Below are 16,944 nucleotides of genomic sequence, written 5' to 3' on the forward strand. Positions count from 1 at the left end.
CCGCCGCCGTATCCACTCAAAACGCGTTGTCGGGGTGAGTGTGCTATATAGGCCTGGGCTTGACGTGTTGAGCCTTGAAGCAACCAGCCCAAGCGTCCCACATGCAGGGCAAGCTGTGTTCTCTTGCGCGCTGCTCTACTGTGAATTTTCTGATCAATGGGAGAGCGGAGGGCGCCATTTTATTAGCTACTGACGGGGAGTCAGTAGCTAATAAAATGGCGCCCTTCGCTCTGCAATGCGCAAGTCTCTACAGGCCCGCTGAGGAATCCCTGTCCACCGCCTGTATTAAGTGCAGCTGTGCCCACTCAGTCACTCTGGGGACCAGTAATCATGCCGCAAGCAATTCACTTTTGTTTTGTAGTCGGACCCGCACTGATATATCCATAGTCCATAGCAGTCACTCCCCCTCTTGCACACAGCTCAGGCCGCAGTTCAAACGCGCCACCCCGGGGAGCCGCCCACGCCTTCACAATCCCTGCAGCTGCTCCTTCACAATGCAAGCGGCGGGTCGGCCACTTATTCTATCATATGTGCCTCACCGCAAGAATGCCAGAGTCTGTGCCTCTCGGGCCGCCAAAGACCGTTCACCAACTTCCGCTCCTCTGCAGCTCCTCCACTCCGTTCCGACCTATGCACACGCCCTCAGCCGCGGCCTCTCCCAGACGCTACCGCCCCGCTCTGCTCCTGTGACTGTGTGCAAGCACAGCACCGGGCTCAGTGATATCAAGATCCCTGTTGAGCCTCGCCGAGCTCCGCAGCAGGACGTTCTTCACCCACACGCTCCACAGCTTTTCCACCACCGATAATGCTACATTTGAGGTTCAAGAGACACCTGAGGATGGGACTGCAGAATTTTAACCCACCCGACTGGCGAGAGCCTCACTGGTGTGCGGCCATCTTGGTCGCACGCCACCTAGCACCCCTCCGACTGTCATGTCTTAACCACCCATATATTAATGAAAGGACTTTGGAACAAAAATCTTGAGTTGATTGAATGGTTGTTCCTCTAGATCTGGTTCATCATACTGTTGGTTGAGACGGTTTAGTGTTTTGCGCACTGTACATATTTTTTGGACCTTGTTTTTGTGTCTCTTATTTTCGCTTACCCATGCCATCAAATGTAGCACCATATCATTGTCTAGAATTGTCTAGAATTGTCACTCAATGAATATGGATAATTGTATATTAATAAATATATCATTAAAAGTGAATGTTTTTTTATACATTCTTGAGTGCAGGATTTACTGTACTTTGCTCCTCTGACAAGTTAAGATTTTCCTAATTTACTGCCTTTAGAACATCTCTTGAATATTGCTGGCTTTTATACCCTAGTTCCATTGAATTGTAGGGTTTTTCCCATTTTTTGTTTAGGTCTTTCCACATTGGGCAGTCAATCACTCTGCCTGCGCTCTGCCCCCACCTCATCCATCTAATGACGAAGATAAACTCCATCGCCTAGACCCAAAAAGAGCACTGAGCTTTAACATTGATAGTACCAAGGACCATCAAGTGGATGAATAGCTGTATGTGGGTTCTCTGGAACAAAAAGGGGAAAACCTCTGCACAAACATCATCTCATGATGGGCTGTCATTTTATATAAAGATCAGCTAGCCAAGAAACAGGCTCTGAAAGGCTTGCAGGCTCATTTCACCAGAGCGAAGTCTTCTACACTGCCGCCCTGAGTGTCTGTTATGGATATTTGCCGTGACTTAGGAGTCAGTTAACGCATTCACAGAGCACTTACCACCTTTATAGCCAGGTCTGGTGGGATTGGCCCTTTGCCCATTTAGTCCAGCAAAATGTTCTGGTCCCTGCATCCGATAGAGTGAACAGATATCAGAAAGAATCTGACCTCCATGCGCAGAGGTGGCGTTATTATAGTGGCCCAACATAATTTCCGGCTAAAATGGACCCGATGTGGATCCTTTCGATGCCTCTTATCTGCGTGCTAGGGAATTACTGAGAAAAACTCTGGAACCAGTCTGGTGCCTGGAGTCATTCACCTGGGGGGGAATATGCAGTTAGAGTATTCACTAAAAAGAGCGTTATCAAAGGTAAGTGATTCGTTTTTCTGTTCCTTCACCAGGCTACCCCCCGTAGCACCCTTTTCCCCTCCCATTTTCCCCTTTTCTAATGTAGTCCAATTTACGTGGAAATGTTCTTCAAGTAGATCAACATTTCTGTAATCCTGTTAATACAAATAGTGCTAAAAGGAGGCCCATTGGTTGCCAGTGATGGACGAAAAAGTTAAGATAAAGGGAGACAAAGGGAGAGCACGGATGAAGAAGAACCTGCAAGAGTGAGATAAAGAGACCGGACATGTGGGGTAGTGGAAGAAAGAACTATGCGATGGAGTCGAGACTCCTCCAAATTAACTTCAAATCAACTTTTTGCCCACCTAAGTCACACTTATATGGGCAAAATATTTTGTACCTCATTCCACTGCCATTATATTTTGTTTGCATTAATACGTTGGGAGTCCATCGGTGTTATCCTAACTTGACTTCTCATAATTGTGCGTGTGATCATTTGATTTGGCAACTAGTGACTGTGTTTTCGGGTTTGCAAGTTTGAGGTTTATTGAAAGAAGTAACATCCGCGGTATCTGCTTGATTTTCAGCGAAAGACTGGTGTCCTCCGATGATCTGTTGGAGTGGCTGCGGCCCTTCTGCGGAGACGACTCCCTGCCTGTCAAACCTCGCATTGACATACTGCAAATAATGGAACAAGCTTTTCATCTCTCTGACGAGGACATCAAACTGCTTGTGTTTTTCCGAACCGAAGCTGTCCTGAAGGCATGTTGGCCGGAGAAGAAGGTAGAGTTCTTTTTATTTTTAAGATACAAGTAAATTATCACAGTAAAAGTTGTTTTTTACTTTTGCATTATTTCCCTGTTGCAAACCCTCCTGCAGTAGCAGTGCGTTAATCAGTCAATTCTGTTGCATTGCGGTTGTCACACTATGCGACGTCTTTGCAGGCACTCATTTTGTCTGAATGCCTTAGTCGGACACCGGTATTGTTGCAGCTAGGGGGCGCAAGACCTACAGAATCACAAAATGGCCCCCTTCTGCTCTGGTCTATGGGGTTTATTCAGAAAAGATTTCCCGAGTACGTTAAATAGTGCTATGCTTTACATCCTTTTACATACTTTTACATGATTTTGTGACCTGGGAATACAATTTAAATATTATGAGATTATTCTTGCACAATTTGTACATATAGATGGAACTGTGACGTTTTGCACGTTTACTAATGTGGACTTGGAGGTCTCAGGGCTGATTCACATAGGTTTGTAGCAGTAGAAAAAAAGTATGAAAAAAGTACTCGTGTAGTACTACTAAATACATTAGTAAATCGGCCTCTATGTTTAGAAAAGTGTGTTTTTCGGCAGACTTTTAGGAATTCTTCTTACTTAATGAATGTTTCCGAATGCTAAAGCACCTTTCCGTTGAGTGTACAACGACATGTTGCTAAAGTATGTTGCATCCCTGAGCAGTAGGCTTCAACCAGTGTAGACACCTGTGACTTAGGGAAGCACTCGTGTAATTCATTAGTGGCCATAAAAGCAAACCATTAAGAAATGTTACGGAATTGACTGAAGAATAGTCTTTGCTCACAAGACATTGAGAATGATGAATGACACACACACACTCGATGCTGATGTAAATACAGCCAGATTTGTCAGGGGTTGAACTTTCTGATGGAAAATCACGCTCTGCAACTAACAGGGAAGTCATGTACGACCACAAGGCATCCTGAGTGATTTAACTCCTGTTTATTACTCTAGGAGAAGATTCACATGAGAAAAATAACTGCTGTTTTAGATTGTATAATATTAACTTGCCAATGATAGTCCAAATGAAGTACTTCTCTGTGAACTCTATTGCAAGTACCAGGCACTGGAGTTGGTTTCATTTCCCTGTGCATTTTACTTTCCAAATGAAGCTTAAAACTGGAACACCAGAGCTAAAGTCAGGTGTGATTTTCAGCTCAGTATGTGTTATTGGATTGTGCTTGATATTTGCTCCTGACTGAGAGTTCTGTTTTTAGGTTATTTTTTAATAATGATATACTTGTTTAAAAGCGACAGTATATTACTTATCAAATAATTAGCTCGGAGCCTTTCAATGATTAAGGTCTATAGGGGTCATACTTATGAACTAAAAGCTGATGGATTGAATTCTTGCACAAGTGCCAGTCTTTGGCAACCATGCAGGCTCCTGGCTAGACTAAGGCATCTTGGCCATTGTGCCACTTCAAAAGGGGAGCAACCATACACAAACAGTCTTGGTCCTGCTCCAATAGGAACAGTGCAGACTGAACTGCCAGAGCAGCTTGCAGTGCCTAGGATCCAAGCAGCACCTCACTGATGAGTTCTAACCGACCTAAAACACATTTGAGATTTCTTGAGTTCCGGTTTAGAAGAAACATGGACTTTTAAGTGACCCCAATCAGTTGCCAGTGAGTGGTAAGTGGTTGATTTTCAACAATGTTAAGAAGGTAGAGCCTTATTTTTTATTTTGCACAGGCCTCCTTTTGAAATAGGAACCTATACGGGGTAAAACATAGCCATCTTCAAGGTGTTTTTTTCTTCTGTTTTGCTTTATGATAAATAATTAATTACAACTCAAAGACATGTCTGTCTTTTTCTTTCATGTCTTACAGTTTGACAGCTATTTGGAAAATCTCGAGTCCTCTACATCTATCATTGTTTTCAGTTAATACATTTTAGTTATTTTGAAGATGCTATCCTACATCCTTGGCATATTAGACAAAGTAGACAGCAACTGCAGGAGTAATTTCTGTCATTAACTATTTAACCCTAAAGCTTAACCCAATGACTTCATATTTGCTCCTAATGATGGGGCTTGTAAGAAAATTGTTACCGTTTGTATTTTGCTAGTGACTCCTCTAATGCCACATGCACATTTGCCTTCTAGATCCATATTGTTGAAGTGCAACTAAGAAAGTTGCTGTGTTATTACCTGGGAGTAAACTGTGTAATCTTAATTATTTTTTCATAACATGGAAGCAGGAAAACGCATTTCCTAATGAGCAGTACTTCCTGCATTTTCCTCATCATTTGAAATATTGCTAGATTAGTAAGCTGGATACTGCATGGCACTCTAGCGACCTCATGGTGTGAAATGTTGTAGACAGTTATGCCTTGTACCCACAACACCCGCTCACTTTTTGTCTGCAAGCCACAAGGGCCAGTAATTTGATACAGATAGCTGTTATTTATTTTTGTTTCCCTAAAAGTTATATTTTTCCTTGCTTATTAGTTGGGGTCATGCTCCCCTTTAACACTTTGGACTTTAAGCAATATAGTAGGTACTAGCAGTATTTATTGGATCCCAGTTGCTGCTCCATGTGATGCCTAGAGCCTTACGCGGACTGGCATACCTGCTAATTCTGTCCCCAGCTAAATACCAAGTCCAGTCGAGAGTAGGAGGCAAAGGTAGTCCCTGAAGTCCCATGGGTGATGGAAATGAAACTCAGCGTAGGTTTCTATAGCACAAAATAACAGTTATAAATCACATCCAGTAACTACTGGGAACAGGTAAGTACCACCTACGCAACCCTAAACACCTTAGGAGAATGTCACGCAGGGAACCAGGACCTCACCAGGACCACCTGTATTAGAAAGAACAACCACCTAAGAATAAAATACATTTAGGGGTATAAAAAAGAACACATTACCCATGATGCATGAAACACATTCAGAGGAGTAGTAAAGGAAACACACATGATGCCTAAAAAAATTCAGAGGTGTAAGACAAGGGAAACACATGATGCATAAACCTACACATTCAGAGGTGTTCAGAACAAAGCACATGATGCAATAAAATACATTCAGAGGTACAGCGCAAGAAGACACATGATGCCTAAAACATTCAGAGGTGCAGCGCAGGGAAAGAAAGACACATGGTGCATTAAAAACATTCAGAGGTGTAAAATCAAGGAAGACGCATGATGCATTAAAAACATTCAGAGGTGCCCCAACCCAACTCAATAGCGCAAAAACACACAGTAGACAATGACCATCCTAAACATAGCAGGTAACCACATTGCGCAAAACTAACATACCAGCCCCCATCCAATAAAGGGCCTACAGAGCCCTGTGTCCAGAATGTCAGGGCGCGCTGCCATGCAGCGCCAGTCAGGGGTGCGCCAACGGCGCAAAACCTAAACGTTGCAGGGGCCCACTACTTGCTGGGCACCTGGGAACCACACAAGACCTAAACGGTGCAGCTGCCCACTAATTGCTGGGCAGCTGTGAATCAACAAAAACTGCGCCAGGGGCTGTCACTAGCCCCTAGAATAAATCTGCGCCAACTGCTGAGCCACACAGGCTCTGAAGACACTCGTGTCCACAAACGTTGAAGCCACACAGGCTCTTAAACAAATATGGCCCATGGGGCCCTCGAGGCTCTGAACAGATCCCTCGCAGGCAGGAGGGGGCGGGCACCGGCAATGTGCCCCGACGCCCCCTCTAACTAATATGGCCCTCGGGCCTCGCTGTGCTCGTAAATCAAATATGCCCCCTAGAGCCTCCGTGGCTCTAAACACAAAGTGGCCCACGAGCCTCGCTGGGCTCGTAAATTAAATATGCCCACCTAGAGCCTCCGTGGCTCTAAACACAAAATGGCCCTCGAGCCTCGCTGGGCTCTTTACCACCAAGAATGCCCGGCACGTTGGAGTCCCAGCTCAGGACTCGGAAACAGCCTCTACAGGCTCTGCACACCGGAGGGGAGGGGCGGGCACTGGCAATGTGCCCCGCAGCCCCCCCCCCCTCCTTCGGCTTACACTCACCAGCTCTCTGAGCAGAGCGGGGCTCCTCTTCGGTCCCGGAGCCCCGCCGGTACCTCCAGCCGCCTCTTCTCTGGGTGCGGGGCTCTCCCAGCCTCACGGGAGCCCCGCGCCATCTCTGCCGCACTTCTCCTTCTCTCCTCGCCTCGCGGCTGCCATCCCTCGGCACCCGGGCTGCGGGGGCGGGACTTCCGGCCGGTCGCGCTAGGATTGGCCGGCCGGCCAACCACTTCCGGGTCGCTGCGGGCAGCGCAGCGGCCCCGCTTAGGCAGGCAGGCGGGGAATCACTTCACCGAGGGGTGGACTCCCTCGATAATAAATATAAAGATAAAAGCGCTATTAAGCGCGTGGGGCAAAGTACAGCGCTCCTAGCGCTGTAAGCACAAATAAAGCGCTCTCAAGCGCTTGGGGGCAATAAAGCGCTCCAAAGCGCTAGAAAAATAGGCAGGGGAAGCACAGCGCTTCCAGGTGCTAGAAATACAAATCCAGCGCTCTCTGCAGGAAAATGCAGCTTCTCCATGCTGCAAAGGTCCCAGAGATTCCCAGGGGGCAAAGCCAAGTCCCCCCATCAGCCCAAGCAAGGCAGAGGGGTCCCCCAGGAGTCCAGGCATCCAGGAAGGTCCATCAGGTGTCCAGGGGCTGGGCAGGACCCAGGGATTCCCCTGGGCCCAAGTAGCAGCACGCCCCTGGCAGATTCAAGTTAGAAACAAGAACATTTTGGAAGGGGACACAGCCCCTTCTTATACACAGAAAAGTCTTTGAAGTCTTTGTGCAGGCAGTGTGAGAACCAGCTAGAACTGGTTATAGGGAAGTCCTTTGAGTATCAGGAACAGAGGTGACAGTCGCCCAGTGGGGTGGTGGAGCCAGCATTGTGGCAGGCAGGCACAGCCTCATTCACTATCAGGTGCTATCTCCTCCCACTTCCCTGGCAGCAGATGCTGCCTTTCATCCACGGGCTGACTCAGACAACCTCCTGGGGGCTCTGCAGCCCCTGTCACCCTCAAACCAGACAGTCAATCCACAAGCAGGCCCAGGCACTCTGGGCCAGGCTCACCAACCAATCACACGCCAGGCACAAATTACACAAATATGCCAACTTCTCAAAGTGGCACTTCTAGACTAGACACAACCATTACGCAGCATTCAATCTCACGAGTTCGCACATATCAAACTCGACCCTGCACTTCCCACACATCAGGAACTACCATGGGCATACATATTCCCCATTCATTCCTATGGGAGGGCAGGTCACTCACCACACATACACAGAGAGCTCAAGCACTTTACACTGTACCACAGTGAAAAAGTGCGCCAAGGCCTAAAATCACCACCACCAGGTTCCAGAAACAGGCTAGGAAAAAGCAAAAAGTTTCGGGGTGAACCTGCCCAAAGGGCCAGGTCCAATATATATATATATATATATATAAGTCCACCAAATTTCTATATCAAGAAACGTCACGGACACTTTGGGTTGTTGCAGTGGATATATTTAATGACTGCGTAGCAACGCGTTTCAACATTCGTCTTGATCACGCCATGAAAACAAACAGTGTACCACACACATATAAGCAGTACTACCAAACATAGAGAACAGACTAAAAATTACACCCATAGTGAAAATAGGTGTATAGTCGCGACCATTTTGTCACAGTATTTATCTCAATTCATATATAACAATACCAGGAGAACAGCATACTACATCATGCTTACTGAACCCCGGGTAAAAAAGATAATAAAGAATGATTAGCTCCATGTTGTGACCCAAAATATAGGGTTTAAAATAGAGTGTTACATCAATATTCCAATGCAGCAATACAGTTCACAATATAACATGGGTGATTCACAAACTCTGTACATTATAAAATTACAAGCGAACGATTGAATAATCGCAAATCCCAGCTAGTTAATACCTAGATGTGTAATAATATTACCAAATCAAACACTTTCTGGGATGTCTACTATTCATACTAATATTATTTCGAAGATCCTAAAAACCTACTAATTATGCCCCAGTGGGCAATGAGCCTTTAATACAATATTATAATTTACCCATTATATTGCATGTGGAGTAAACAAAAACAACAGTCGTCATAATGTTGTAAAAACAAAGCTGGATATTTATATATATATATATATATATATATATATATATTCACAGAAAAAACCATAGGTTATAGACCATATATAGTTAGGAATTAGCATTTACAAAACCTTGAAAATTCACTGAAAAAACCATAGGTTATAGACCATATATAGTTAGGAATTAGCATTTAGAAAACCTTATTTTACTCACACAAAACCATTGAAATTCCATATATAGTTAGTTGCACTAACTATATATCGCGCACCCGCAATCCACTGCTGATGATGTCACATATTACATCATTCATGACATGGTCAGTGACATCACTGATGACATCACTGATGACATCTCAAATGACATCACTGATGACATCACTGATGACATCTCAAATGACATCACTGATGACATCCTGACACACCAATACCAGTTACTACATACGCACTCACTGATTCCTACGTCTACACACACATTCACTCATTCACCCATACAATCACTCATTATTACAACACTATCATATGCACTCATACACCTATGCAGACAGTCACACACTGCCACTCATCCATGGAGTTACTCACACACCAAGTCAGTCCTGTAAAGAATCAATCACACTTCCATTTCTTCATCTATACAGTTAAACACAGAACACCATACTTCAGTGACATCACTGATGACATCACTAATGACATCTGAAATGACATCACTGATGACATCTCAAATGACATCACTGATGACATCATGACACACCAATACCAGTTACTACATACGCACTCACTGATTCGTACGTCTACACACACATTCACTCATTCACCCATACAATTACTCATACATACAGTCAGTTATTATTAGAACACTATCATATGCACTCATACACCTAGTCAGTCCTGTGAAGAATCAATCACACTTCGATTTCCTCATCTATAGTTAAACACAGAACACCATACTTTTCACACATATACTAACACATACTTACTCTCTTATACAATCACTGATACAAGTACACATTGATATGCACAGAGTCACACACCTCCCAGCCAGCCACACACACACTCAGTCTTCCATACATCCACTCATTCTTCAATATGTAAAACGTATTTAAACTTTACAAAAACACACAGACACTAGATGATGTCATCAGTGATGTCATTTGAGATGTCATCAGTGATGTCATCAGTGATGTCACTGACCATGTCATGAATGATGTAATATGTGACATCATCAGCAGTGGATTGCGGGTGCGCGATATATAGTTAGTGCAACTAACTATATATGGAATTTCAATGGTTTTGTGTGAGTAAAATAAGGTTTTCTAAATGCTAATTCCTAACTATATATGGTCTATAACCTATGGTTTTTTCAGTGAATTTTCAAGGTTTTGTAAATGCTAATTCCTAACTATATATGGTCTATAACCTATGGTTTTTTCTGTGAATTTCATTGGTTTTTTAACAGCTAATATCTGTAGCTGTAAAATGTATTCTTCTTTAAATCCAAAAATATATTTTATATGTTTATGAATAATTTTTTTTTTAATATTTTTTTTTCTTCGTTCCCGCTTCGCGAATCGGCAAGCTTCCCGTTAGCTGACCTTGATGCCGCGAAATAGACCGCGAGCCGGTAAACGTTTCTTTACCGCAAGTGCCGCGTTAGAAAACAACATCGTGACGCCTCCCGTCCGCATGACGTTTCACGTTCTCGCGTGATACGTCATATGACGTGCTACGTTAGCGAACTGGTACGCGAAGCGAGTCGCAAAGCGCAGGTTTCTGGAAGCAAACCGGGAGGCCCTGCAAAGCGCTTAACGTAAACACAGCAAGTCATGTGACTTGGTAATAACACTTTTCATTGGTTCATTTCACTTTTGGTTTCCTAATGATGTAAGACTAGGTCATATAATCTAAAATGAACACTTTTGATTGGTTGAGAACTCTTGTTTTTCCCAAATGATGAAAATCCCTCCTTCTTTCCTCACTCTGACTTTCATCATTGTGAGAGAAAGACCCTTTGTGATCACTGAGCAATGGCTTCTTTAGTAGCTTCAGCTGGTGCTTCCCCACCACCTCCACCACATCCAAGGAAGAGTGGACCACCTGCTCAAGTTATAATTCAACAAGAAGAGGAAGAAGAGGAACAGGACGACGAGCACGAAGAGAGGCAGTTTTTGCCTGAGCAGCCCAGGACGTCTCACCGGAAAGAAAACTTCATTTGGCAATTTTTTAAAATTCCCAAAGGTCAGAAAAAAGTAAATGCAAGATACGTAACTTGCCTTATATGTCAAGATAGACTGTCCAGAGGAACCGAGAAAAAATACAGTTTCGGAAACTACACAATGCATCGCCATATGACTAGGTGGCATCCTAACAACTACAGTGCTGCACAGTTTCGGAACGACCTAGATAATCTCCCTATTATGGCCAGAAGATCTGTTGTACCGGAAGTAACGGGACCAGAGGGCAGGGAGATGGTGCCAAATATACAAATGAGATTTGGTGAAGTAAAACACATCTGCGTATTTTGCGATGGATTCATTTGCTACGGAGAAAGAAGCATCACTCTGATCAACAGAGCTATCGACTATCATATGCAAGTTTGTACGAAACGCCCAAAATAATAAATACTTCTTTTTTTGTTTTGTTGCTCCTGTTGAGCCCTTTACAATGAATCGTTTTCATTGCCCCCTCCAAGAAAAACCCCCAAAAATATAAAACTGTTCAGAAAAATTCAAAAAAAGTAAAAAAATGTTCCGAAAAATAATAAAAAAAAATATAAAAAATCAAAAACAATAAAAAAAAGTTCTTTTCAGAACTACCTCCCCGTTATTAAAAAATTGGTACAATATTTGGAACTGTGCCAACCTCTATTTCTCTTAGTTCGCTTCCCAGTTCGCTCTCCGGTACGCGAACCGGAAGCGAACCAAAAACAGTAAGTATAAGGGAAGGAAACAGACACTTATGTTAAAAGAAAGACAGCTATAGGGGAGTAAACTAGAGATACTATTACCCGTAATCCACTGCTGATGATGTCACATATTACATCATTCATGACATGCTCAGTGACATCATCAGCAGAGGATTGCGGGTTTTTTGGCAACGTGCCTTATCCACGGTTTAATAACGCTGCCTTTTGCTTTATATAAGTTTTCAAATTGTATGAAATATATACCAATAGGTCGTTATGAACCTTTAGGTAGTGCTTTTCTTCATGAGGTCTGGTCGCTTCCATACACATACAGATGTTTCAAAGATGATCAAGAAGTTTATCTGAATGGAGAGGAATGCACTGAGACGCCAGATCATTCACTAATGTGTAGGCACATACAGTTACACGGTTCATGCAACAAACACCGACCAAATATGGCTTGCGTGTTGCAAGGCACGCCAGTTCCTGCTATCATCCCCACGTTCAAGTTGTTGGAAAATGGTAGTTATTTGATGCTCAATAATGAAGATTGTTCTGAGTTAATTAAAAGTATTCCTTTTATCGTAACAGTAAGTGAACGGGTTATTTGCTGCAGAAATGTTCTATTTCCTCCCACACATGAACATAGGGAGTTTTCAATCTGGCCACAAATACCAACCTTGGGACAGATTTCAACGGCATGGCAAGAATAAGAGCTCTTTTGTCTCAGAGAGAGGTGGCCTTGAGTTCGGCCCGTGAAACTTTCGTGCTTCACATAGCGAACACCCGTACAGAGGTGCAGACCCTTTTCAATTCAGATTTGCCTTTCAATTTCAGCAAGATGGTTCCGACTATCTTTAACGCATCCTCCACAAAGACCCTGGCGCACTTTTTTAAAGTTGTTACCAGTGGTCTCGTGACTTCATTTGAGAAAATCTTTGGAGTCATCCCTGCTTCCTTTCATTCTATTTTCTCCACTCTGGTTCGTGGATTGGCATTTTTACTTGCATTACCAGCGGACGCTCTTGTGCTTTTTTACGTTTTTAAATATGGATGTCCCTCCTATGCAACCTCCCACCCTGCAGCTGCTGACACTGTTCCGCAATCGCATGCTAGAATATTATGGCACAATGCCGTTGGCGATATTAAGCACGGCATATGGATTATCTTTTCGATTCTCCTACTTCACCTGTGTCCAGCCTGTATTTCACTGCCTGACCTGTGATTTCGATTGGGCCATTGATTTGTGTCTCTGCGGACCGGTTTCTCCTGACGTCGACTTTAATCAGCTGATGACTCCTATCATTACTCACGAGTTGGTTTGTCCTGGCGAAAGGATTATGGCTGTGGCATTGATGCATGGACTACTTGGTCCCTGGAATTTACTGGCGGCAGCACAGTCTTTCTTGGAACAGAGCTTTCTTGAAAACCCACCGAGCTGTCCTCTGATGGTGATAGAGGATCCGGTGCTGGGAGAGCACGTATGTTCTTTTCCGCTTTTAAATTGGATGGCTGAACTGTTTTCGGATGAAGACGGTGACTTCCTATTGGAGGCTGTTGCAGCTTATTTTGCATACACAGTTATGTCATAGACCTCTTTCATGTTTGATATGCTGAGTACTAGCATTTCATTGACAATTCATTGACTTATTTGTCAAGTTTTTATTATTTACCTTGCCTATTGGCTTAAGACTCGATAAAGTACTTGGCTGTTTTATTTTTCTGTAGCATTAAATTTTCCTAGTTTTTAATGCTTTACCTTGCGGACCGTCCACATATAAACTTGCAATCTGCTCTCATGAGATGGCACTTCTATTATCTTATTCAGTTCGTTTCCGGATCATGGGGAGCTGTCATCTAGGTCCTGGATATCTTTACACCGTGTTAAGTTAGCATGGGCTCATTACCGGTTTAAACGCCATTTTTCCTTTTTTGCAACTTCTGCACACGACACTTAGTTGTTGCTTTAGCTTTCCACCTAGTAGTTCATCGTGGTTTACATGAGAATAATATGTTATTGCTCTACTATCTGCTTTGCTTGTTAAACTATATCTGTACAGCAAGTGCTAAAGTTTCAAGAACAACACGATACAGAATTGTTCATTTCATTTCATAAAGCTTTATTCGGATCATTAAAAAACATGTCCATAAAAGCACAAATAATACAGACATTTCATTCAAATCATAAACTAAGAATATACAGTACAAACCTCAAAGAATACCAATTACAAAAAGCATCCAGAGGGGGATGGAATAAATATTTAAAAATATACAAATATTTTAAAAACACATACTTTTCCTAGCGCTAATTGCTTTTAACAAAAAGGATGCAGTAAAAAAGCAAATGTCCGGATGATTCAAGTTAAAAATCAGTTTCATAGCCTCCTTTATGTTTCTCACTCCAAATCTGATGAATAATGGCTTCAGATAGAATTTCCGTAGCTCAATATACAAATCACATGTTAGCAAAAAGTGCTTAGTGCATTGTTCAGTTCTATTGTCACATTTACAGGGACCAATAGGGCGCATTTTAATGTTAGGACACGCAACCAGATAATGTACTGTACCCATCCTCATTCTGGTTAGTACAAACTGGTGCGAAGTTCTTGTCACCTGAGATAAATATGGACTAAAACCAGTGAATTCATTCAAGCTTTTGTATAATTCACAAGTAGTTAACTTAGAATCCTCTAAGAAATGCTTTTCGTTACAGTGATTTAAAAAGGTTGTTTTCACTTCAGATTTGGGGATTTCCGACATACTCTGGGGGTCCGTTGATACATTGATCCCAAATAATTTTTGTGCCCAATCGATGATATATTTGATCCACGGGATTTTAAGGTGTTGGTCCAGTAAAAGGCAGTCCGTAATGATTGCTCTATTCAATGAAGTACCATCACTGAGCCAGATAGAGCGCCATAGTAGTATGGGTCTTAACATAATCAGATCACTTAACGCTTGGATCCCTGTTTCATTGTGAACCAAGGAATTGGAGGTAGACTTGGGTAAACATAAGAGCCTTTTCAGGAAGAGGTTCTCCTCTACCTGCAGGCTCCTTACATATGACACGCCCCAAACTCCTGCCCCGTAAAGGGCAGCAGAAAGACATTTTGCTTGATAAATATTTAACATGTCTTTAATGCGTCTATTCCCCAGTTTCTTGGCAAACAGGAAGACCCCATTGGCACTCCTAGTCATCTTAGTTCTGACCACCTTATGTTCAGTGTCCCAACTCCCATTTTTGGAAAAGGTTATTCCCAAATAACAAAAGTTATCCACCTTTTCCACTTGTTCCCCATCGATAACATAGTGGGTTTTACATCTTTTTTTAACTTTTTCAGAACAACATTCCATTACATAGGTCTTAGCCTTATTAATGACCAGTTTCCTCTTCTTAATAAAGGATACAAAACAATCCATTAAACGTTGGAGACCCAGGGGAGTCCTAGACAGTAACACTGCGTCATCCGCATAGAGTAATACAGGTATCTGAAAGTTATTAACTCTAGGGGCGTCTGCAGCGACTGCCTGCAGGGCAGTTTCAACCTCGTTGATAAAAAGGGTAAAAAGCAGGGGTGCTAAAACGCACCCCTGTCTGATGCCCCTTCCTACCCCAAACTTAGTAGTACATTCCCCGTTGGGTCCATAGCGGACACTGGTACGAAGTTTTTCATACAATCGGGCTAAGAAATAAATAATTCCTTCAGGAGCACCCATTTCCAATAATTTGGCCCATAATATAGCGTGGTCCACCAAATCAAAGGCACTACTGAGATCAGCAAAACAGAGGTAAAGCGACCCTTTTTTTGCCTGGGTATATTTTCCCACTAATAGCTCTAAATTCAGACACTGTTCTATGGTACCACGGCCTTTCCTAAAGCCAAACTGACAGTTACTTAGTATCTTGTTTGATTCAGCCCACTCTTCAAGTCTTACAAGGAGAACCCTACTCATGATTTTAACTGAAGAATCCAATAAGGATATGGGCCTGTAGTTTTTAGCAACCCCCCGATCTCCTTTCTTGAAGATGGGGATAATTATTGACTCTTCCCAAGTGGACGGTATGTTACAGCATATAGCTGCATTGAATATTTTGGTAAGCAGTGGGCCCCAAATATCTGGCGCAGTCTTGTATACATCTATGGGGACGCCATCTGGCCCCTGGGCCTTACCTCCTTTACTGGCACTTATACTAGCCATAGTCTCACTGGTACTAATATCTAAGGCTAGGATAGGCCATCTATCGCCATTGGTATCTGATAGATTACTAGAGTCAAAGATATTAGAATAATGCTGAATCCATGAATCCATACTCACGTTAGCAGTGAGTTCTGGGACCTTGTCATCTTTTAAGAATGGGCTATTCACCGTGGACCAGAACAGGGTACAATTATTCGTGTCCGCTGCCTGGGCAAGATTATCCCAGGCTTCTTGCTGTAATTCAGCTTTTCTACGTTTGAGGGTCGTATTAAATCCCTGTCTAAGTTGGGCCACCAAAGCTTTGTCCCTTGGTTTAGCTGCAAGGGCCTCTTTAAGTTCCCTCCGGGCATTAGAACATGCATGGTCAAACCAACCCCTAGGGCCCCTTACTTTAGACCCTGCATCTTTGGTAAATTTTTTGCTGATGATGGAATTGATACTGTTAAAGTGATCAATACTGTCAGACGAGGTGTCTTCCTTTTCTAAAATTGCTGTGATATCCATCAGACAACTAGAAATAATAGAATCTGATGTTACAGCAGCTTTTTCTCCTTTCCACCTCAGTCTATAGCCATTCTGTCTATGAACTTCAATATTATTAATAATACCTTGTTCACAATCATGATTATTATACCAGAGTGTTAATTCAGTGCACAAACAGTTATGGTCACTCAACATAATATCCATCACTTTGGGCAACGAACAGAGCGGGGCAATAGTTGATGACATGCAAATAAAATCAATGATGGTGTTAGCGCCCCTCCCTTTAAAAGTTGGTATGATTCCGCCCATGTCATTTTTAGCATTGTCCATGACTTCCAGGTCATAATGAGTCATAAAATTATTCAAAGTTTCCCCATAGGTATGATGGGGAAAATGGACTTCAGCCTCCCCCTGTCGGTTATACACACCACAAACCTTCTGGGTAGATAATGGGCACACAGATACGTTA

At 43.0% G+C, this 16,944-nt stretch overlaps 1 protein-coding gene across 3 annotated transcripts in view; it reads left to right on the forward strand.

Moving 5' to 3' along the window:
* The window catches only part of NBAS (NBAS subunit of NRZ tethering complex), a 2,361,081-nt gene that overhangs the window by 1,871,236 nt on the left and 472,901 nt on the right, over window positions 1-16,944 (forward strand). For all 3 annotated transcript variants that reach the window (XM_078647778.1, XM_078647779.1, XM_078647780.1), the window contains one exon: window positions 2,622-2,817. In XM_078647778.1, the coding sequence (XP_078503904.1) occupies window positions 2,622-2,817 (196 nt within the window). The remainder of the gene's footprint in view (window positions 1-2,621; window positions 2,818-16,944) is intronic.

This window comes from Lissotriton helveticus, chromosome 6 (genome assembly GCF_964261635.1).
Source record: "Lissotriton helveticus chromosome 6, aLisHel1.1, whole genome shotgun sequence".
Taxonomy (NCBI): domain Eukaryota; kingdom Metazoa; phylum Chordata; class Amphibia; order Caudata; family Salamandridae; genus Lissotriton; species Lissotriton helveticus.